At 38.4% G+C, this 24,192-nt stretch overlaps 1 protein-coding gene across 3 annotated transcripts in view; it reads left to right on the top strand.

The window, feature by feature from the left end:
- The window catches only part of CLSTN2 (calsyntenin 2), a 463,158-nt gene that overhangs the window by 230,061 nt on the left and 208,905 nt on the right, over positions 1-24,192 (top strand). Inside the window, exon 1 of one of the 3 annotated variants that reach the window (XM_040568120.1) lies at positions 17,467-17,528. The exons of 1 other annotated variant lie outside the window; for it this stretch is intronic. In XM_040568120.1, the coding sequence (XP_040424054.1) occupies position 17,528 (1 nt within the window). In that variant the 5' untranslated portion in view covers positions 17,467-17,527. Of the gene's footprint in view, positions 1-17,466; positions 17,529-17,567; positions 17,764-24,192 lie in introns of those variants that run through there. One more of the 3 variants, XM_040568118.1, reaches the window with a different exon arrangement.

Below are 24,192 nucleotides of genomic sequence, written 5' to 3'. Positions count from 1 at the left end.
TTAAAGAAGTACAAAGGATGGTATTGGTAATAGATGATTTAATACCTACAAAAAAACAGTAGTTGAGCCTGAGGTCTCCAGTAGGACCTCCTGCTGTCATCGTGATGGTCTTTAAATTGCCAGTCACAAATGCATGAGAATGAGTCTCCTATGATACTTTGCAGAGCTAAGTGTAGAAAACAGCAGGAAGCTGATCTCAGACGAGGGACAATTTCATATGCTTGTGTTTTTCTGTACAGTGTTTTTTCCTTTTTTTTTTTTTTTTTTTTTTTTGGGGGTGGGGGGGAAGGTGGGGAGTGGTGGACTTCCAGTTTAGCTTCAGAATTTGGCTCAGCTTGTTTGTATCCCATCTGGGACTGAACTTTGCTGTCTTAAGCTAGCGCTTTGGAAACTTCAATCCTTTGAAATCAGAATCATCTCTATTTTGTAGAATATCGCTGTTCTGGGAAGTCATAGCTGCAAAAGGCGAGGGTGGCACTGTTGAAAGAGGACTGTGCTCAAAGAGCATGCGACATCAGGTGGAGCTGATGAGGGGGTATGGTGTGCACATGGGGGATCCCCTGTCAGTTGCTGAAGGAGCTGGAGTCATAGCAGCTTTGTAGAAAGTTTCTGAGCAGACAGGCATTCCCAGACAACATCTTAGAAGAAGAACCTTACAGTCACTAAGTTTTCCCTAGATGGTTGCAGGGCTCTGCAAAGGCCAAGTCCTTCATGTGATAAGGAGTGGAATACATCCCACCCACCTGGCTGTACCGGGGAAAGGGGCTCCTAAAGTCACATGGCTGGGTAGGGATTTTCCTTTTCTTCTTCTTTTTTTTTTTTTTTTTTTTTTTTTTCCCTTTTCCTTCTTATCTTCTTTCCTTCAGTGACCTTCTAGAAAGCTAAAGGGGATTGAGAAGAGGTTGTTAGTGATTTTTATTTACATTTGTGTTCTCCATCTCCTCCCATGTCATATGAGGTTATTATTTTGTTTTTCCTAACTACATTTACTGTTCGGGGTTTACAGCTGGGGGTGAGGCTAATTGATATCTAGATAAAATGAAGATAGTAGCCTTAATCTCTTCATACCTGGCTGGCGACGCCACGCTGTAGGATTGAATTGATTTTTCTTCCAGGGTAGAAAAGCTGGGGGTAGTACAGAAGAAAGAGGAGGACTGGCAAGTACAAATCCACTGTTCTGTTTGTCTTCCTTCCTTCAGAGAAAACAAGAATTTTCCCTGAAATTCTTTTATTTATTTTTTAATCCATCTTGGCATAGAATTATACGTCTGTCCTTAATGAATTGTGTGTCTGAGTATAATATTGCAATATGATCCTGTAAACAGGTAATGCATTTTGGAAATTTTGCAGAGTTACCATCTGGATACTTGTCTGATGCATGTTTTGTTGCTGATCTTTTGATTAATATGATGTTCCTGTACTGATTAGTGGAGCGACAGCTCATGCATCTTCTGTTCTCTGTAAATGCTGCTCCCCAGTACCCGCCTGTGAACGGCAGGATGCGAGCTCTACAATTTATTGCTGAAGATAGCCTGTGCTGAGTCTGGAGAAAACTGTAATGAAGTAGCCCAGCATGTGCCACGTTATCTGTTGCAGGAGTGGTAAAGACTGTTGTCAGTTATCACCCGAACAGAAGTGATTAAAAATGGAAGGTCTTTTCTGGTTTCGTATCAGTCATGTTTTCAAGGAAATTGTGGTTTTGAACATTTGAACTTGGCAATTTGGACCATTTGATGTTGTTGTGTTTATTTGATTTTGTTGAAGAATTTGTGTAACTGCATGCCTACACTGAATAAACTGTGCAGAATAGAATACCCGCGTTGTTTGAAAGCAATGTTGCCATAGCATAAGAAGATTTAAATAAGTATGCATGATTTCAAGAGGTAGCGCTTTGCATGGAACAGCTCAGACTTCTGTACTGCAAGTATAAAAGTCGTGCAGCTGTGTAGGCATCCTAGCAGCATACTGCAGTATAAAAACCTATCAATGTAGCTCTGTGTTGTTAGCTCTGTGCTGTTTGAACACAAAGTTCAAAGAGAACTGGGAGAAATAACTTATAAATTATTGCGAACACTATGAAATTTTGAAAATGGTTTGAATGCACTACTTTATATTAGTATTGTACAATCTGTTAAGAAATGACACACAGTGGTTCTAAATAGGGAACCCTGATGGTATAACTTCCTCCAACAGTGTATCTGTCACATCTGTGCTGATCTAAAAAGGCAGGAGGTGCTCCCTGGCTCATGGATACAGCACATAATTTATGTTTCCAGACAAAATCAGGCTCATAATACTAAAAGTGAAATAGAGATGGAGAGCATTGTATTTTTGCATAGCCAGAAGGTGGCTTATCTGATTTGAGACAATAGTTTTTTTACCTCATTAAGTATTTAACTTCTAGTTAAACAAATTGTTAGTTTTCTTACTAAGAATCTTGTTTTGCAGCAGAAGGTATTTGTGAAGGAGAGTGAAAGATTTGTTCCTTTTGCCTGGTGAAAATGGGAATGTATGTGGCGGCCATGAGTTTGCGGGTCTGTGGGCTGTCATTCTGCACTGCAGTTGCAGAAATACCAGGCTGAGATCTGTGTATTCTTCTGTGATTTTACATGTCCCACCCTGAAATAGAACATTTGTTAGAAAGATGACTTAATATAGCAAGTAATGGATGTGTTTCTTTATTTTTTTTCAGTTATTACTCATTTATGTATCTTTAAAAGTGACAGGATTGCCCTTGAGTTTTGGTTATCGGTCATTATGATTTGCAGTCCAGTATAGATTGGGTTGTGGCCAGATACAGGACAAAAAAAGAGAGCCTGGGGTATTAATAAATCATTCAGTCCACTGTGGTTTTGTGTAGTAGTTTGTAACACCATAGCACTAAAAGGCTAGTAGTATGACTTCCTATGAGCAAAAAGTTTTAAGAATCTAGAATTCTTGCATTCTGGTCTTGAAAAATGTACATAATGAAGATTAAATGTCTGACAGTTCTTTTTAAAGGTCTAAAGTTTGGACAATCTTTCAAAGGGGCTTCAGCACATACCACTTTGACATGTCAAAAGTGGTACTATGTACCAAAAACTGGACGTTTTTCCTTCTCAGCTTGACACAAACTATATCTAAATTTTGTTGCTTGCTACTTTGTTTACTTTAAAGAAAGAAAAAGGTTGCTAAATTTTTTTTTGAAAGTGACAGTTCTTTAGAGGCATTTTTATTTTTGTGCTTGTATTCATGTTAGTGAAACTAAGGTGCTCAGCTGAGCACTTCCCCACTGACATTATTTTTGAAAAAACCTGCATTGTAAATTATATTTCTTGCATCTTTTCTACTTTTTCTAGCATAATTGCATAATTTATTTTACTTAAATATTTAACACAGAAACTGCTGTTACAGTGTACCCTACTGGGAAAAGCTGTTTCATTCCTCGCAAGATTTTAGTCTCAAGTTATCTTTCTCTGTAATAGACTGTACTCCCAGGATTAATTTTTTCTGACTACTGAACTCTCTGGAAAACAGGAGAGTGTAATACTTTGTGCAGAGTCCTGACTGGGTAAATAAGGAAAATGAATCACAAGATAGCATGGTTAGATTATAAATATCACAGATAAAATGAAAATGGTTGCATCTGGTGCAGATGCTTAGTCCTGACTCTTTGAGTTTATTTAAGAACAAATTCAGGAGTTCAGGCGTGTGCTGCCAGGGACTGGCACTGCCCGGAGCACAGAGCCAGCCTTGGGAAAGGTGCTGAGAACGCAGTGCAGGACTGCACAAGGCTAACGAGGCTCTGCCTCCTCCATTTGTTTTGATTACAAGGGATGATATTTACAAAATGCTTTCTGCTTTCCTATGGCTGGCAGGCTTACTTGTTTAGGCACAGCTCTGTGTTAATTAAACTATGCAGTTTTTCAAAACTCAAGGCTGTTTCTTTGCAGTGCATTCTGCTGAATTGTATTAGTAAACTAACTGGGGCATCTCACTGTGTCATTTGGGGTAGACATACCCTTGGGTAGGTATTGAAAAGGTTTCAGTCTTTCTCAGCTTAAGCTCATTCTTAGAGGTATACAGTGTAGGTATAAATGCCACCAAAGCAGAAACTCAGTATTTCAGACTGGTGGTAGGGGTTGTTTCATGGTTGTCTGAAGGGGTGGGGAAGCGTCTTCTGAGATATTTTTCCATTCTCTCCAAAATGCTATTCCCGATCTTATTATTCTGTAAAGTGCATGGGAAATATGATTAGTTTTCGTTCAAATACAAAGAAGTAGGTCACGAGCAGACTGTGAAATGTGGATAAAATCCTTTAAATGAAATTGTTTTATTGAAAGAAATCATCTAAATGCCTCTAAGACAGAGTGAATATGAAAGAGATGTTTATTGAAAAAAGTGTATTGATAGCAGCTTAGTATTGTGCTAATGAAAATGATTTCAAGCTGCTTTATATCGACCTCTAATAATACAGTATTATTTTTATTTATATAGCAAGACTTGCATAAAACTTAGACCTGTATCCTGAAGTCTTTGAAATTGCATCTGCTTTAAAATTTGATAAACTTTATATGTTGTTTGGCATTCAATCATTTCCTTTCCAATTAACATATGCTTTGTTCTGCATCTTGTCCATAGAAAAGTTAAGGAGACAACAAACACTATAAGCAAAACTATCCGTTTACTATAGCTCAGAGTGTAATGTAAAACAGTCTTATCTTGATAACGTCAGAGGTAAACACTTTATCCTTCCTGCAATCAGGTCTTTTAGAGTTTGTTCACTTGGTTGCTCAGTATGCAGTGAGGAGAGTTGATATCCACTGCATGTTAGGCTGTTTAGTTAGCAGAAGAGGACATTGCTGCTGTTTGATAAATGAGAATCAAAATACATTTACATGAGGGATTGAAATGGTGGTTTTCAAAGTATGATAAAGGAAATAGCAATATATCATTCTGTACAGCTAGTCCTGAATGATAGATTTTGTATCCTGTTGAGGGTGGCTGCAGACTTCTTTGCAAAGTGCATACATGGAGCCTTGGCTTATCTATAACTTTTATGTAGGCTTAAAAATATGTACAAAGTAGGAAGCAAAAATTCAAAATAATGTTGGATCACAAGGTCATGCTGTCTCTGGAACAGAGGTAGTATCTCAAACCTTACTGTGCTAACATGCTGCTTGCCTAGACCTGTTTTTCCTCAAGAATCGCCTTGGACATGGAATTGTGGACTGAGAATCAGGAAGGCACAAACTTCACCCTCAGCCAAGCCTTTTCACCCTAGCTCAAATAGTTGTACTAACATAAATTTGTCTCATGAGTCCTAATTCAAATGGCTCTGGATTCTGTAATTAATGAAGATTGTAAATTCTGTACATAGGACTCAGTTAAAATCTTCATATTAACAAGAGTGGAGTGAGCAAGGGAGAAGGCCTAGCCTATAGTCCACTGAATTCAGTGGGCAAGCTAATTTTGAATGCAGTAAGCTTTAAATCAGCCCCAAAAGAGGGAAAAATCATTTTTTTGGTATTTGTCAACATTAAGAGCAAGCTCTCTTTTCTACAAGAGCTAAGTTGAGCTGGCATTCCTTTGTAGGCACATGGAATGGGAAGAAATTTAGTGTCTGGGCTTTGTAATTCTTAGGCTGAATGTAAAGAAACACATATTATAACTCATATAAATCTGGTGATTTACTTCCCCCAAGTAAAAATAAGAATTTGCAGAAAAATCTGCAAAATTTGTCCACAGTTTATCCCTGTCTCAGTGCTGCTTTGAATCTGTCCAATAACTTCAGTAGCAGCCCAGAATTTTCAACTGTTCAATTTGTCTTTTCTTACTAAGGTCTTGAACGGTGCGCTAGATGTGAAAGTGTTACGACAAAAGGATGGTGAATGAATTTGCGTCTACCATAACTTTTCCATAGGATCTTTTTCCAGATTTGACTCTTCAGAGGACAGGAAAACAGCCTTTGAGTGGTTAAGCACTACAGCATTTCTAACAAATTATGCTTGTGGAATCCCCTGTCTTAAGAAAAATCACTAATACTGTATTCAGCTTACAGTATACCTAGATTTGCGGTCTCTAAACAGTTATGGGGTTTTCATTATGAATGTTATTACTGCTGTTCATTTCTAAATTCAGCACTATTGAAGGAACAAGCAATTACCTACCGCTCTGTATTTGTTGAGCTCTCATAAGTGTATCTTGTAAAGTCGTTCACCTTAGTCTGTGTTCTGAATGCCTCTGTTCTGTGTTATGCCTCTCACTGTCATCAGTGATCTCTTTAAATGTAAAATATACACATGCAGTATATGTGTGTATATAGGCATAATTTAGAGTGATATATTTAATTGACTTGTGTAATTTTTTCTCCTCTGTGTGAGGGAATTTACTATTCATATACCTGAGATACCACTAGCTGGCGTTAGGCCTAGTACAGATAAATGCTATGCAAGCTTCTCTGCACAGTTCCAGTGGTACCCTGTGATCTCCTCTTCCTAATTTCTCGCTCTACCTGTTCTTGAGCTAGCTTCTCCCATTTATAAGTAAGTGATTTCCACCAGGCATTAAAAGATATTTTGTATTTTGTTGTGGCATAGAGATAAAAAACTGGACAGAAGTGCGGCCATCAAGTTCTTCAGTTCTTTGGAGTCAGCAGAATGATTGCTCGAGCTGTTGGATCCCTGTGATTGATCTTGGCAGGCTAAAGTATTACTGGAATTGGTTTGACTGTAGTCTAATATCTGGCTCTATAAAATTGTCTACATTAAAAATAGCTTTAAAATGCCAACAGAAATGTCATTATTGGAACCAATTCTCCCCATTAATACAGTGTATTTGGAATTGCTTTCTGTGTGAGTATTGTTCCACTGATAGCTCTTATAAATTTCTTTTAATTGTTTATGCTCCAAGGTACAACTTTCTTATGGCCATAAAGTTCAAGTACTTTACAAACGCTGAACTTACTTTTGCACCATCCCACTGATATTAAGAAGTGTAATTTTTTTTTTTTTTTTTTTTTTAACGTGCAGATGCAGATCTGAGGGGGTGATTAAGACACAGGTCTGAAATGCTCAAGGAGAAAAGAATGGCAGAGAATGGTGTCAAAATGTATCTTGTGCATCTGAACTGGCCCTTTTCTGAGGAAAAAGGGGGCTCTGAGCTGTGGGGGAGCATGAGAGACACTAGGAAATTGTTCAGAATTTGTTGACCTTTGCAAAGAAAATAAACTGAAATGTGCCATGTCCAACTTCTCACTATCGAGTAGGAGAGAGCTCTCTGCTGTTGTGTGCAAACTCAGCACCTACGCTCCTTGTCTTATTCTTTGCCAACCCTTTTGTATAGCACAGGGAAGAGAGCAGGGCTCCTTTAGGGTTAGCTTGCTTCATAAACCACTTCCTGGAGTTCCTACCCGTTGACATATTTCCATATCTTGCAGATTGCTGCGACACATATTGGACAATGGAGGTTTACTTTCAATTTATAGAGTTACACAGTTTGGTCAGGTAATGCTGACAACTCACAAATCTGATTGTTAGATGAGCTCTGAATTACGTGTTTTTGAGCAGTTTTTTATGTCTTTCATGTCTTTTCAAAAGGCACAGTGTTTTATTTCAGTCAAATGTTTTTTTCTTTTTTTCCCATTACACTAGTGCAATACATTTTTGATCCAGAGACCATCCTGATACAGACAATGTGACTATTGCCGTATCAGAAAACTTATATTATTCTTCCCTACATCTGTATTTGATAAATATCTCCACTGATATTGATGAAACTCTCAGGAGAGGAAGAAAATTTAAAAAAAAAAAAAAAAAAAGGTGGTGGGGGGGAACAGCTCTATACTAGATGCAAGTGTATTGCATCTCAAAGAGGAGAATGCTGCAGGAGATACAAGCACCAAGTGCCCTATTAGGAAAAGATAGAGATCTGTCTGCTGTAGCTGAGCGCACCATCACCTGCTAATACATCTATTATTCACCTGCTCTTACTGGAAGTTGAACTTCTGATTCTGACTGGATGTGCTTTAAAGGGTAATATTTTAATAGCCCCAGGTATCGTAAATACAAAATTGAGCTGCTGTGCTGCCAAGTGTGGGATAGATTTTGTTCCTCTAAATATACTAATTACGTACAACACTAGTTTGAAACTGGCTTCCATCATACAAGACTCAGATCAGCTTTTTTTTTCTTCTCCTGCTTTATGTTATTATTAACCAGTAAAAGTTTTAATCATCCCTTTCTGTCCTTATCTGCCCTGCAAGAGAACAGTTGTGAAAATGGCTCTATTCTTCCAAACTGTTTTTTCATTCAAAGGGATGTAAAAGTGGACAGATGGCAAAACACTGGAGGAGAAAAAAAAAAAAAAAAAGATGGGAAGGGAAATGCTCTCTCTGCTAAATACCTCTGGAGCTCATTGGGTGGTGGTAGGCAGTATTTTATTCCCATCTCTTAACTTGAAAGAATCTGCCAGATTTTCATTTTGTTTGGGTCACATTCTCTGCCCAGTGCAAGATTTTGGAGCATTATCTTCTTTATCTCTTTCATCTCTTGGATTGCTTAGCAAGGCATTTTGATGAAAATGTGCCCTAGGTGTTCTTGGAGTTCAAGCTACAGCCATATGAATGAAAAATGACAGATGGGGCCATTTGAGTGAAATCCATCTGCTGTGACAAGATTCCTAAGGGCAGGCTTTGCAGACATGTTGGAAGCACCTAAGCAGTGCAGAATTCCAGCAGGTTTATGCTTGTACCATTTTCCTGTTAATTCATTTAAAATTTATAAAATTTCTAAAAGCAAATACCCTCAACTGAAGCTCTTACAGCTCTGCGAGGGTGAGACATCCCTGCTATTTTGTTACTTGAGCTGCCCATAAACATTTCTTGATGACAATTTTCCTGGAAAAAAAAGATATTTTAAAATGTACTGTACTAAAACTAAGAACAAAACTTTTATAAAAATTTAGTAAAAAAAGAAAAAAGTTTTCTTTCATAAGTAACTGAGATCATGTAGGGTTGTTATACATTGATGTAGATGTAATTTTAGTACACGCTTAAGGGATCAGGAAAGATCATTTTTTCTGCTTTGTAATAGAGAGACGGAGGGGGAAAAAGGGCTTTGGCCAGGATGGGCTTGGCCACATTATGAGAACTACCCATAGCTCCACACAGGATACATTACTGTAGTGAGGATACACTACTGCAGCATTACTAACTCATTGTAGATGCCCAGTTGGTGTATTTTTCTCACTCAGAGTTAAAGTACAATATTAATAATTTGGGGTCAGCAAGGAAATGTTCATGAGTCTGATTAGCAAAGAATCTTGTGGTGTTTTGGTCCTGTAGCACTTAAGTTCTAGGATTAATTTGGAGTCTCCTAACAAATTGCCTAGCACAAAGCAATGTAGCATGATGGCGATTTCAGAGCTGTTCTGCTTTCTTCATGTGCTGTGGAGTAGTTGTCATTGGTATGGTGCCAGGGTGGGGGGGTTTACTACCAGGGCTACCAGCTGTTAGAGGCAACTGGGCAATATTTTTTGTCTTGAGCTCTAAGGATGGGTACGTGCAGTATCAACTTTGCAGAGCTTTCTGTTGAAGTGCATTGTGACATTGCCTGATCTCTGTCAATATTGAGGTTGTAATATTGCCTGACCTCTGGCAATACTGAGAGTTTAATATTGGTGATATTGAGGGTGTAATACTGCCTGACCTCTGGCAGTCTACATTTCATGACTCAGTTGGCTTCATTCAGTCTTAAACTACGTCCTGCTCATCAGGAGAGGGCTGAAACTTGCAATCAGCTAGAGTATCAGCTCATGAAAAGACAATCTCTCATGATATCTTTGAATTCAGTGTCTGATCTGGGGGGCAAAAATATCAACAGCACTTCTCCAAAGGAAAAGTGTTGCAGTCATACAGATCAAAATTGCAAAGAACCTTTCTGTGCCAATACTTACGCATCTTCTTGCTGTCAGGGGATGTTCTGCACTTGGCCAGCGTCCTCATTTAGGTGTTTCAGGGCACCTGATCTGGCACGGATCTCGACGTGGAACTTTTTGAGGACAGGTACTGGAAGAACAGCCGTTCCCTGGCACTTCAGTGGCAGAACCTTGTGTACCTTTATAATAGAGAAGACTTTGCACAGACTCATGAGAAACACGTACTTGCTATTTATTTTCTTATCTCCCTTTCTTGTTTTTGTGTGAAGTAAAAATGGGGAGAAATTTTTGAAACTTGGTCAATTTTTATATTGATAGGTTCTTTGTAATCCAAATTCAAGAGTCTCTGTCATCTGATCAATGACAGTTTATATCTATGGATGAAACTGGTGAAAGAGGAATGACTGGGCTGAGAACTGGTGAAAGGAAAATAGCAAGTTACTGTGGAAATAAAAATAAGAATTTATCTGGGACTCGTGCATGGTCCGCAGCATAAATCTACCTGCTCCTACCTTACTGAAGGACAGTGATACAATTCTTACATAAGAAATCCTCCTCAAAGTATTTAGCAATAAAATTAAAATAAAGTGAGCTGGCTAAAGAGATATAATTTTGCCTGCAGTTACTCATTACTCTGTGGTAAATCTTCATTTGAGTATATAAGAAATATTCTTCATTTTAGTGTATTCATTTAGGAAAATCATGGAGTTACTTAATATGCAGTTTTCATATACTGAAACATTCTCTGCATTCCTCTTTGTACCTCCAACACTTAGCGAAGTGTGTTTCAGCATAATCATCCTCCCAGTGGATTCTAGCATGAAAACAAATCTCACTTTAATTTAAGAAACTTAAGTGTACAAGGCAGTGCAAGGAAATTAAATTACCTGTTTGCAAACACAGCCTCCTTTCTCAAGAAACATTTTCAATATCACTTTCAATTTTCATGCAACTCTTTCTATTGCCAGTTTTTAACTGCTGAGGTTGAGCCATTAATCAAGAGTGCAGGCAGGTGGGCAATAAATTAGACTTTGTCAGCAATAGAATTCAATGCTTTGAGATTTTTGGCTATTAAAATAGTGGGCCTAAGGAAAGGTGGGGATGTTTTTAAACTGGAGCCCACTCATCCATAATGTACAGTTACCTGAATGCAGTGGTTACTCTGGGGGAATGATTGTCTTCATTTATATTTTCAGTTGTGAGCCTGCAGAACCATGCTATTCATATATCTCTTGCATGCCAGAATCATTCAATATGTATCTTGAATTTGAATATTCAGTATTTTGAATGTTTTGTTTTGCAGTTCACAAAACTAGTACTCAGATGATTGTGTGCTATGCTGGTGCTAGGCTTCTGGCACCCTATAACTTTCTAGCACCTTCTAGTACCTATGGAAGGCATTGTTCTATTAAAATTATGCACACGTAAAAAGGGAGTCCTTTTCTATAGAAAAAAAAAAAAGATCATTTTCTTAGCAGGAAGCAAAAATATTGTTTCGTAAGTGTAGGCTACAGTTTTTCAGCAAGGTGTGTTTTATCATAAACTGATTTATTGACTCTTAAAATTTACAGGGAAGTATTCCAGCCTCAATGAGCCTTTTGTCAAGAGTATTTTCTCAGGTCTCTGATGAAAGTGATAACTTGAAAGAGAGATTTTCATCAAACCCATAGCCCAGAGGTTAATATATTAGCCTTATATGGGGAGCCTTATATGATCTGAAGGCTCATCTGAATTGTTCATATCCCAAATATTTTTTCCGGAGATGCATTCACACCAAAACTGTCTTCCCAATATTACCTGCTCCTCTTGCCTGCTGTTTAAAAATGGAAAATATTTCTGAATGTTTCCCAAAGCCAAGAAACAATTTCTTTGCCATCTTTTTATGGCTCTTATTTCACATGCTGCTTGTGCACTGCCAGGGTTTCCATCCCATAGCTGTGGAGGAGAATAAAGGCTTTTCTTCCCCTGGTCAGTGTGCTCAGGGTTTCTTGGATCGTCATTTTAGCGTGACAGGGAAGGGATTTGTCTGTCTGACACTCCCATCTCTATGCAGGAAACAGTAAAATGAGAAGACAAACTAGTCTTTATGGTAAGCACAGTAAGCAGTACCTCAAACATGAGAAGAGTAAATCTTTATCCCCTCCAATTAAGTGCTTGTCTGAATGACAGTTCCTTATGGATCTATCGTTAGGATGATGTATGACATCCGTTATTTTGAAGGACTGCTCTTAGATACAGATAATCTCAGTGCTGTGCATTTTCAGCTTTGGTGCGTAGGCATCAAGTCATATTGATATGAACACAATAATGTACTTGTATGCACTGTAAAGGTGCCTGAGATGTCAAAAGGAGCTCTCAACCAGTCTCAGCAAGAGAACATGTCATAGCTTATATATTAGAGAAAGTTATTCACTAGAATAAAGAAGTGGGGATTTGAGAGGTAGGTCTTTCACCCAAGACTGATTAACTAGAGTTTTCATTAAATGTAGTTCTTGTAGATAGGTGTAAAAGGAATGTACAGGGAATATCTCTGGGAGGAACTAAGGTGCTTGTGGGAGACAGGTACTACAGTGATTGTCTAGTTGTATCTCTACCTCTGGCTCTGTTGAATGAATAGACCACTGGCATTAAGCTGATCGTAAAATTGTAGCCAGTTGTGTTTAGTATTATCTCAAAATAATGCATGGGTTTTATGTTAAAATTACTTGTTACAATAAAATCTTTTGATTTTCTGCCCTGGACCTTGTGTTAAGAAAAAAAAAAAAACGCACAACAAGAACAAAAAAAACATGTAAATATCTACATTCTTTGTTTTTGAAGAAAGAAGGAAAGCAAGATGATGGATACACAGCAGCTCTCAGTAGCATGCTTAATAGGAATGAGAGAATATCTGCTGCTGTTTGGTCAATAGCCACGGTCTAAGGATGGTATATGAGAGATTTACCTGGGTGCTAAAGACCCTGTGGCATAAAGTCTTGGCAGTGCAGTGTTGCAATCAGTTGGTCTCCTCAGACTGAATATAAATGGTACTTGAGGGCACAACATGTACACAAGAAATAATTCTGTCATGTTTTTATCAGTATAGCTTAAGAAGGCTCCCGTCCTGGGCAGGTACTTCATGCCCCTGCGTTTCATCACTTTGCTGTACCTCATTGTACAACCTCATTGGGTTGTTCTAACATTTGATAATGAACTGATTTTGATTTTTTTTTTCTGGCCATTGCTATTTAAAATTATATCATTTTTTTCTTGAATTATCTGTGTTTTACAAATACAACACAAAATTGCGTTCTCCATGTGATTCTAAAATGCTGTAGGTGAAAATAACCCTTCTGCCCACCATGTTTTTTTTCCCCCAAGAAAGATTTCAGTGATCATGTTACAGCATGACCTTGCAAATAGAGCATGATAAACAGTTCACTGTTAGGGTGAGCAGACAGTGAGTATGATATGTACTTGGTTCTGTCACTGGGGAAAAGTAAGTGAATGTGGAGTACATTTAGTCAAAGCCAACATCACCCTGCTTGAGGAAATATAACAATGAAGTGCGACTGCATCTAATTGAATAATTGAATAGACAATTCAATCTATTACTAAAGGTGATTGCAATAATAATGTTTGCTCATTACTGAGGACAAAAGAGCTTCCTTTTTTAGAAGCAATCATTTTTGTAAACGTCCTCAGGTCATCCCATTACCAGTGTAGTTACGTAGAAGTAGGTTTTACCATGGCTATGGTCATCTTTTATTTTGGTACATCACTAGGATCACGTCTAGTATGACAAGATCTGAGCAGCTAGACTAATGCATTCGAAAGAGAATTGAAGTAACCAGTGCATAGTCTGACATAACTCATTGTAAGTATTAATTTGTGGTAATTGTTTGTTTGTTTCTTTTATTTGCTGTTTGTCCAGCTGCAAGTGTGTATTGTGATCCACCACAACTTAGATTAAAAAAAAAAAAAAAAAGTTATTATGTAATTTTGAATTTACAGGATACTGCCAGCAATTTGAAATACTGACTGGTACAGCCTTCATGTTTTGTATGTCCATCTCAAATCTATCTCAAAAGTTCCCTCAGTATGCTCCTTGTGTCTTTTTTGTTTTACTTCAATAAAAGAATAAAGAAAAACAATTCTAGCAAAAAGGACAACCAGTATGAAGGATTGCAAATGACATTTCTGTATCTACCCTTGATGCAAGTAGAGCTGCCTCTGACAGGCTTATCTTATGCAGTTGGCAGACAGGCACTTTACATAGCAGATAGTCTGCAGAGATACCGATCCAGCAAATTCATCTGTCCTAATATGTGGAAAATCTACAGGAAGAAGAAACAGATGTATCCCCATAAGTCAACTAACTCATACAAAAGACTTTAGACTGGAACATAACGTACTAACTCTGTTCTATACTCTTTGGCCAACGCTGTTTAAACATGCATCTATTTTACTTAACGGCAACTAATGCATGTTGTATAGACCCTAGATAAGATTCAGTATTTTCCTTATTTGCCCCCCAAATAGTACTGTTTTGTCAGTTCCATTAGGAATGTGTAGCAGATATGGGAATTGTTCTGTTGTCTCACTGTTCTTCAACTTAGCCTGGTGCTAATTTTCAAACTACCAATGTAATGCTAACTTGTAAAAATGTCAATATTTTGTATTATATTGTACATTTAAGATTGAATATTTTCTATTCATCAATAAGTTCAAAATGAGTGGAACAGTTGTATTAATTTCAGAAGAAGGTAAATGCTGTGGTCATCTTTTCCTCTAGCTGAGATGTTTCCTGTCTTATAAGGGGATGTCAGAACTTGTCAGTTCAACATTTCATTCTACTTCGATTACATTTTCTAAGGAAAGACTTAGCTTAGAGGCTGATGAAACCTAACGCTGACACACTATTATTCTTGCCTCTTAACTTCAATTAAAACTTTCCTGCAAAGGCAAGTTATTACTTTTGTTTCTGTCATTCACACATTTCAGAGATGTTGTAATAATAAGGTTAACAGATAATAGTATTTGTTTTCTTATTTATTGCATAATTGTCAAGTTACTTTTGAAAGCAAAAGCTTCTACTGTGAATGTACTCATGACTGTCACCCTGAATGCGAAAAGAAAGGACTCAGTCCCAGCAAGAATTGATTATGCATACAATTTCAATACATGGTGCTATTTAGAAACCTTTTCCTCCTTCCAGGAGGGAGTGTCGCTGGACTCCTCCAGGAGCAAACTGGCGAATGTCTATCTAGTTCCTCTACGTTACTTTGCTGCCATGGGCTGAAAATAACACCATCCTTATCAGGAAATGGCCTGAGGAGTCCAAAGACTCATCTTTGTCGTAGAATCAAAGACTGGTTTGGGTTGGAAGGGACCTCAAAAATCATGTAATTCCAACCCTCTTGCCATGAGTAGGGACACCTCCCATCAGCCCAGGCTGCGCAAAGCCCCATCCAGCCTATCTTTGAGTACTTCCACAGATGCGGCCTCCACAGCTTCTCTGGGCAACCAGGGCCTCACAACCCTCATAGTAAAGAATTTCTTCCTAATGTCTAATCTAAATCTACCCTTTTTTAGTTTAAAGCCATTACCCCTTGTCCTATCACTGTTCTCCTTGACAAAGAGTCTCTCCCCAGATTTCCTGTAGGCCTCCTTTATGTATTGGAAGGCCGCTGTGTGGTCTCCTTGGAGCCTTCTCTTCTCCAGGCTGAACAACCCCAACTCCCTCAGCCTGTCTCCATAGGAGAGGTGCCCCAGCCCCCTGATCATCCTCGTGGCCTCCTCTGGACCCACTCCAACAGGTCCATGCCTTCCTTACACTGGGGGCCTCAGAGCTGAATGCAGCACTGCAGGTGGAGCCTCATAAGAGCAGAGTAGTTTGTCTGTGGTATGGAATAAGCAGGCAGGTTCTTTACCTACTGGCAAAGCAATGGTTACAAAATCATCCACAATCGTTTCTAGTATTGTCTCTTACATGTACATAGAGCATATATGTAATATGAGGGATTTGATCCCTCTCTTCATTTTCAACTCTAAGTACTTTTATGCCATGCTAATTACAATTCTGTGGTTAATTTGTGACAAATCTTTGCACTGTTCATTTTTTGAGCTTGCAGCTGCTACACATTATTAATGTAAATGATACCATAACTGACATCTTAATAGATTTTTTCTTCACTAGTGACAGCTCTACCTCTTTTCCTATTGATAAAAATGAATACAAGTGGACAAATCTATTCTCTATCCTTTTTAATCTTAGAAGTGTTTTTTTTTAATGCCAATGTTATTGCAAATAGGAGAATTAGCTTTTCCAGCTGCTTAACATACAAAAGAAGTCAGTATGAAAAATATATATTTATATGCATAATATGTTTTCATAGATACAGAATAGTTTAGATCTTAGGAACCTGATTGGCATTATACTTCTAATTTTCAAAACATCATTTGATAACACCTGCTTGGAAATCAAGGAAATGGCACTACATAACACTTAGAGGAATAGAATTATGACTGTAACATTTCCCGGTACAAATTAAGGCTGTACAATATATTGTGTGTGAATAAAATAATTTAAAAGGAGTATTTGGGGGTTAATTAGTGCACAATTGGAAGTGTTGCTCAGAATTCTGGTTTCATTATTATTAAAAGTGCAAAGAACAGTATTTGAAGTATAGGGCTTTGAGGAGATTTGCAAAATACTGAGGAGAATAGCAAGAACTGGAGCTACAAAGCTACTTGAACTGCTTTCAAATGAAAGAACATTGACAATATGCTTGAGTTCAAATAGGGTGGCTATGCAGAGAAAGAATATTAAACATGATTTTATATCTACAATTTGTTCATTTTAAACTGTCAGAATAACAGTTATAAATTTAACAATAATAATATTGTTGAAGTTACTATTATTATTATACACTTATTTTCCTCCTCCCATTCTTTGTGGAAGCACGCACCTGGTGTGACTGCCAGGAGGACTGAGCAGGGGATAGACACTGGTTGGACACTTCCAGAAAAAGCTGAAAACCAGTATCACATTTTAGACTTTTTGGTGTGTTTTCTTACGTGTTTTTCCTGAGCATAAAAGGAACACCTACATGGACATAATTTTATTGACATTTTTAAATACAGACGTCGTGGTCCTAGTTTTACCAGGAACGTTGCTAGCGTTTAAATTTTCATAATGAAGAATCCTCTATAACACCAGCCAATTCTGAAGCTGGGCATGACACCCAAATTTGCAATCTGAGAGTATTTCAGTGGAGTGGGCTGTCTGTGTCACCAAGGGGACCCACCTCACCCTCACAGCTGAACAGGAGGGCTGGTTTGGGTACCAGAATTGCCACTGCTCGACTTCGTTCCCTCACAGGCAGGGGGCTTTTGCTTCTCCCTAAATCTGTTCCCATGAGGTGCCACGGCCTGTGATTGGCTGAGCCCTGCCCTGCTGTGGAACCTTCTGGAACCGGACAGAAGAAACGGACAGAACCTTCAGGAACTGGCCAGAACCTTCCAGAAGGGGCTGGAACTGGCTGGAACCGGCTTGGGGCAGCCCCGCCCTCTCCTCCCCGACACCTCTGCAGCCCGTGCTGCTGGCGCCTTGCTACACGCACCCAATGCAAGTACCTATTGTTTTTAGGTTATTTTTAATTTTAAAAAAATCAGTATTTGGCTTCTTTAGTAGTAATAGTGGTTGGACCTGAAATTTACGTTTGAAAATAAAAGTCCAAATTGAGGGAGAGATGAGAAGGAAGGTACATTTCTCTGGACCTGCTTCGCTCTGTGCAGACGGAGGCTCGTTGTGTTGCTCACTGGTGAGGTGCTGTCTGAGGGAATCTCCGCCTTGCACCTTTGCAGGTGAAGTTTCCATGATTCCTAGTACTATGTCTGTGGCGTCTTCCTAGGAAAGGTTTTGCTACAGTTCAATTTAAGAAGGAAATAATGTAGTGGTGGGTTGTGGTGGATTAATTTTAATGACTTTCTTACATTCCAGAGCTGCAGTTTACTGTAGATTTCTGTAGAGGTTAAATGCCAGCTTGAGACCTGAAAGTGGGGAGCATGGGGCTAGCAAAGAGGTGAAGAAGATCTGTAGCAGCTTGTTTTATAAGTAGGATTTCCAAAGGTTAGGATCTGATCACTTTTCATCCAAAATATTTTGGTGAAATATTCATCCAAAATATTGTGATGCTTAAATAGAAACAAGTCAATTTTTTTCGTATTGCTTGGGCCAGATGTAGTTATGGGCTTTGAGAATAGAGTATACAGAGAGCACCTGTAAGCCATTAAAGAGCTTTAAAACAGAACAAAAAGAACAAAACCTGCAAAGGGTTCCCTGTGCCAGATGTGATGGGCACCTGGGTATGCCATGAGGGCTGTGAGGCATCAGAATTTTTTTTTTCTTGCAGATGTTTTTTTTTTTTTTTTGGTGCAGATTTTTGCCCATTTCAAAACAGATGGGGTTCAAGTCTGAGGCCACATAAACAACCACACTCCTGTTACAGGATTAGGGGAGGTTTGCCAAATGTTAGGCTGTTGTCAAATCCACATTAGGTGATGCATTTGGTCTGTTCCATTGAGAGATGGCTTCTGCTGAGTCTAGAGCATCTCTCTCCTTGTTCTGCAGGTTTTCAAGTCCATAGCTGTACTGTTATCTGCCAAAATTGGGAGCACTAAAGCTGGGAGTAGTTTAGAAACTTCTGCCTTTCACTTGCAGTTACTGCCTCCGTGCTGAGACCTAAGTGACCACAGGAATATTCATGGTTTTGTTGCATGGTCAAACTGGCTGTGGTAAAGGTTTTACTTTGCACCGGAATGGGCTGGGACTGTTCACAAACTAAGTTGCAGCTCAGATCCTTTCTGTTTGGATGCCATAAATTGCGCAATGTAATCTGAGAACCGTAATCTGCTCTTAATTGTAGTCATATTTAGAAGCATACTTATTCATGAAAGCAGGATTGCATTATTCATTTCAGTATTTGCCATGAGAATGCTTGGTGTGTTAGCTTACTGCAAGCTTGTTACGACGTGCTTACATACCTGTGCTTTGGGAAGTGTTTAGAAAATGTCCACCAAGAAAACTGGAGGAAAGACCCTAAACATGGTTTCTTCTGTTTGCACATGGACACCAGCAGCAACTGCTGTTTCAGAAACAGATTATTACCAGAGGTACTTTAAAAGCATACAAATTTTACTCATAGCTGTTGGCTGTCCAATTTGTATTTTGAATTTAGCCCTGAGCATGCCTCAGCCTGAACCATCTGTGTGTACACCATCCTTCGTGAAGAAGCAAATTTGTATTGATGCATTGTGGTCATTATATAAAATTGTGCCAAAACTGATACAAAAAAAAGCAATAATTGTAAATATGGATCTAAAAAATAATAGAGGAAAGTATACTGTGATCAATATCAGAAACAGAGCAGAAATAAACACAAACAATGACAGATATAAAGGAAAAAAAATTTGCCGCCTTTACAATCAAAATGTTACATAGGGAAAGGTTTAAAAAAAAGGGGAGGGAGGATGAGGAGAAAAAATAAAACATCTAACAGCCACCTGAAGCTCACTAGATTTTTAACTTGTGTAATAGCTTTATGTAAATGCTGGTTAATGACAAATCCCAGCGTGGCAGTGCACCATACAATTAGCCCTGTGAGACTCACTGTAGTAGTAATTTCTTTCTGTGTGCTGGTCTCTCTGCTAGCAAAATGTTCTACTTTTTTTGGTTAGTGCTAATGCTGAAGCTGTTGTAGGGGGGTAGTTTCAAATCACTGTGCTTCATAAATGTGCATGCTGATTAAAACTTTTATTTTTCATAATGATCTAGTAATGTAGTGATAACGCAAGTAATAGCCCATACCTAATGATTTTGTGTCCAAGGACTAGAAGAATTACCGTAATGTATTTAGTCCCAAATTCTGAGAAAGAATTGTAAAACTATTTCCTTGCACGTTCTTACTAGGCACATGTATGCTGTTTCTTCAGCTGCTAAAGGGAAGTCCTGTAAAAAGAAAAAAATAAAACGATACCTATTTTCTGTTTCTGCTGTCTTCTGAAGAGGAAGCAGCTGAACCACTGTTCCTGTTCATTCTGGAGAATATATGTGGAACAAGATGGCAATCTGTTCTGAAAGCATACAGCAGAAATAGGGTACTTGGGGTCAAGGTTTTTGTGGACTGCTTCTTATTACTGTTCCCACTGCAAACAGTGCCAGCTGACAATAGGATAAAACCAGAAGTTTTATTAGAAGCTGGAGGAACACAAATTTGAATGTGCAAATTAATTTAGACGTTGTCTTGGGGTCTTAGTGGGATTAATTCATGAAAAATTTCAATCATATTGCTTAGCTGTGTGAAAACATGACCGAGGCTGGTGTACTGGCCTAGAACTAGAGGAATTGCTTTGAAACCTGTGATACTATTTTAGATTGTTCTAATTTAGTTGAAATGTGGAGTTTGAGGCACTGCTTGTTGCACAGAAGCTTTCTGGATGTGCAGAATTTTCCAGGTACTTGTTAGGTTACTTCCTTCAGATGAAGTCAGACTCCTCAGACACACCATTGGAGTGTGTGTGGGGGGGAGACTTCAGATTTCTGTCAGTCACTTTCCCTGCATTTGTGGTGCGGTGTTGGTACAAAACAGTAGCTGCATAAGCATTACAGCCACAAGGAAGCCATAGTTCTGCCCCTCTCCCTGCAGCCACTCGCTCCTTATGTCAGGCAGCCCATCTTCGTGTTAGCAAGGGAAAACGCACCTTGTTGAAGCCAACTCAGGAACAAAACTTAGTTTATCGCTGCAGAGGGGCCTTTCCAGCCTAGGGGAGAGGGTTTGAATGAATGTCACCAGGAGAGTGAAACGCTTTCTTTGACAGTAGTTTGACTTACATTGGTTTCAAGTATCCATGAAATTGTGACTTTCATGGTGTTATTCTTCCTACTTTTGGTGAAAAACTTAAAAACTAGCTGAAAACTCCTTAGAAAAGGTTAAAAATAAGTACAACGCAAAAGTTATTTGACATGGAAATTACTGAGCTTTTCTAGTTATGCATTTTTTAATAGTTCATATTAACAGCATAATATTTTTATGTGAGAACATTTGCGCATTACTGAGTTATGCCATATCAGTTGGTGTTATATCAGTGTTTTTTGGATATTCAGAATTTGCATTTCATCAATCAATTTAAGATGAATTTGGTTTTATTCAAAATATACCCAAATTTTTCATCTGACTTCATTCTACATTAAAAATCAAAACTAAACAAAAAAAGAGAAAAAAAATGACTAAGATGAGACTAAAAATGACTAAAAACAAATCTCTATAGAATATAACTGATTTTTTTAGAAGCCCCCATATATAAGTTTTGCAGATCAATTCATTTTTTTTTTCTGTGTTAAATCCAGGAGTTAGAATTGATTTGACATGCATGACATTCATTGTCTTCCTTTAAACCCATTTTTTTGACAATGTCCTTTGCTCATGGGCATCAAAGATTAAAAACTGCCAGTGTGGAAAAAATGATGTGCTTTTCCCCCCAGTCCTCTGTCCTCAGATTTTGCTTGGCACTCATGGATCTCTCCACTGGAAAGGCATCACCTTTGCACAATGCCACGTGAATGATTATATGGTGATGAACCTCATAAGGTTATGCCAGAGGATAACTTTCCTCTGGCAGTGCTTCCCCTGCAAGTGTGCCAGGCATGATCGCAGCAGTTGAACTTGCACTTGCTCCTTAAGGATTTTGTGAAAGAATGGTGCTTCTGCTTATAAACTACCCCATTAGGGCTAAATGAGCGGCAGTGTAGGGTGGTTGTGGTCAAGGGGAGGAATGGGGAGAGCAGCTGAAACGCCCACTTCCTAGGGAGATGTTGTTTGCCTTGATTCACTGAACTGAAAGCTGAAGTAGTTCAGGAGCTGATCCATGAATGGAAACCAAGACCTTGCCTTGGAGCAGCAAAGGCATCTGGCAGAAAAGCAGACAAATGGCAGGGCACAAGAACTTTCAGCCATTCAGTTGCACCCTAGCCCTGTAAGTATGGTAAACCTTCGAGCTTATAGTGCCTATGGATTTATCACTTTTAAATACGTAGCTTAAACTCTTGAGATTTTACTTAATCTTACGACAGAAAAAATGTGATCTGCACAGTCATCTTAGCATTTTCTTGCTTCTTCAGCTTTAGTTTTAGCAAAGAGCAGTGGAAGGCATGGAAGGCAGAATTATTATTGCTGGTGTGAGGTAGCAGAGAGCTGCTGAGCTACTTTGTTAACGTGTCTCTGATTTATGGTAGTATTTAACAAGCAAGGGCTGTACTTAGGAACTTCAGATTTTTTAATTTTTTTTTGTACTCCTCCACAATGATATAAACATAAGACCCATGTGTTTTTACCACTTTGTTATGCAAATGTACTCTCTAATATTAGTGGTAAGACTGATGAAAATATGTGCAGCATTTGTTAGGGCAGCTTGCTTGTCATCATTTCCCTCTGTCATGTGCATCTTGTTAAAATGTATGAAGAAGCTTTATACATTTGAATAATGTTGTTTGATGTGTATCTGTGAGAGGCATGGTGTCCCAAAGCCCTGTTCCTGCAGAACTCCTTTAAGATCTCACATATGTGGAGCCCTGCTGTTTGCCCTCCATGATCTGTGAGAGCTGTTTTCCAAGCCCTATCAAACCCAGCAGGGGCTAGGAGCAGTGAGCTACTGCTGCCGTTGGTAGATTCAATTTGGCATCCTTGATGTAAAGGCACTCAGTTTTGCTTTGAAAAAGAAGATCTTTTTGAAAGGTTGCCAAGCCCTGCTCTAGATTACGTGTTGCTTTTGGCAGTCGTTTTTTTCTCCTCTGCACTTGGAAACTAATGATATATGAGGCTACTCAAGTATAAGTGGTCCTCTTTTGCCTGTTATGGTTGAAACATAGCTGGCCTTTCACCTTTGCCAGGCAGCTGTCTTCAGTTACTTTAAACATGAAGTGAATAGAGCTTGTAGATATTATTCCTGATACCAGTTCTGTAAATATATTACTTTATAGAGCCAAGTCAGTCTTTTTTCTTTTTTCCTCACTTAACCTAATCTCCTAGGGGAAAAACAGAGATAATGTTTTTCACTCTATTTGCTTTAGGAAACATGGACTACCTTTAATTGCATTCTTCTAAATCTTTGCTTTTCTATTTATTTTTTTTGTCTGTTCTATAGCAGTAAAGGTTGATGAGCAGTGTTGAAGATGTGCTGATGTAAACACAGACAATTGCTAGATCACTGCATCAGCCTTGTTCAATGCATGTTTATGTAATGATGTGGTGTGATTTCCACACTTATGTAGCTGCAGGCAGTTTCCTGGGTTCCCAAGCTTGATGCAAACATTCAATTAATTCTGCTGTTCTTGTTATACCTTTACAGATAATTTCAGTGCTTTGAAGTTTCACTGTCAAGTTACTGTGTGAGGATCTTAAGTTAAGTTTTAAAGTCACCAAAAAAAATATGGAGTTACATGGTTTTTAGCTACAACTCTGGACAACTACAAGGTTGTTTCTTATTGAGAAAAAACTGGTAAATGTTGTACGCTTCACATGAGTGTATTCAGACCTTTCTGCCTTTGCATGGGGGACAGTACATCCAGGGAGAGGTAAACAAAATTAATACTTGTAATTTACTTCATTCCTTCTCTTCCTTTCAAACAATGGTCTCTCTGACTTGGGCAATACCCAACTATCAGTGTTGACTCTTAGAAAAAAGTGTCTTTCAATGCCTTACCATTTATGATGTGGTATCATTTCTGTGTTTACGCTGACGGTTTCTGCTGCATTGCTGCTTATTTATTCCCTACCGGTCTTGATTCCTGTTAGGAAAACATGACTGATCTGATGGGTGCCCACCATAGCCTGTTCTGCATAAATGAATAGAGAGGAGTTTATTATCTTATAAGACTAGTAAGCTAAAAGATTATCATTTCCCTTTTATTGGCACCCAGGATATAAGCTCATTTATTGATATGATTCATCTGTGCTTATCAGAAAGCTTCATTTTATCCTCCATTGCTTGGTACTGAAGTATATTTACTGGTATGGCTTTTTATGTGTGCTTGCCTTTGAACTCACTTGTTCCAGGTATTTTATATTTAACATGTCATATTTCTTACTTTTTATTATAACATGTTGTGGAGCGATAACCTGTTCAGATGGATACTAAAATTAAAAACAAGATCAGACTTCTTTACTATTGGCAGCTCAAGGGCCGGGTGACAATTGTTTCTATTGTTGAACACTCAAGCAATGGGAAAAGAAATTCTGA

This window comes from Cygnus olor, chromosome 9 (genome assembly GCF_009769625.2).
Source record: "Cygnus olor isolate bCygOlo1 chromosome 9, bCygOlo1.pri.v2, whole genome shotgun sequence".
Classification (NCBI taxonomy): domain Eukaryota; kingdom Metazoa; phylum Chordata; class Aves; order Anseriformes; family Anatidae; genus Cygnus; species Cygnus olor.
The sequence above is the reverse complement of the archived record's forward strand: the minus strand, read 5'-3'. Positions and strand labels throughout refer to the sequence as shown.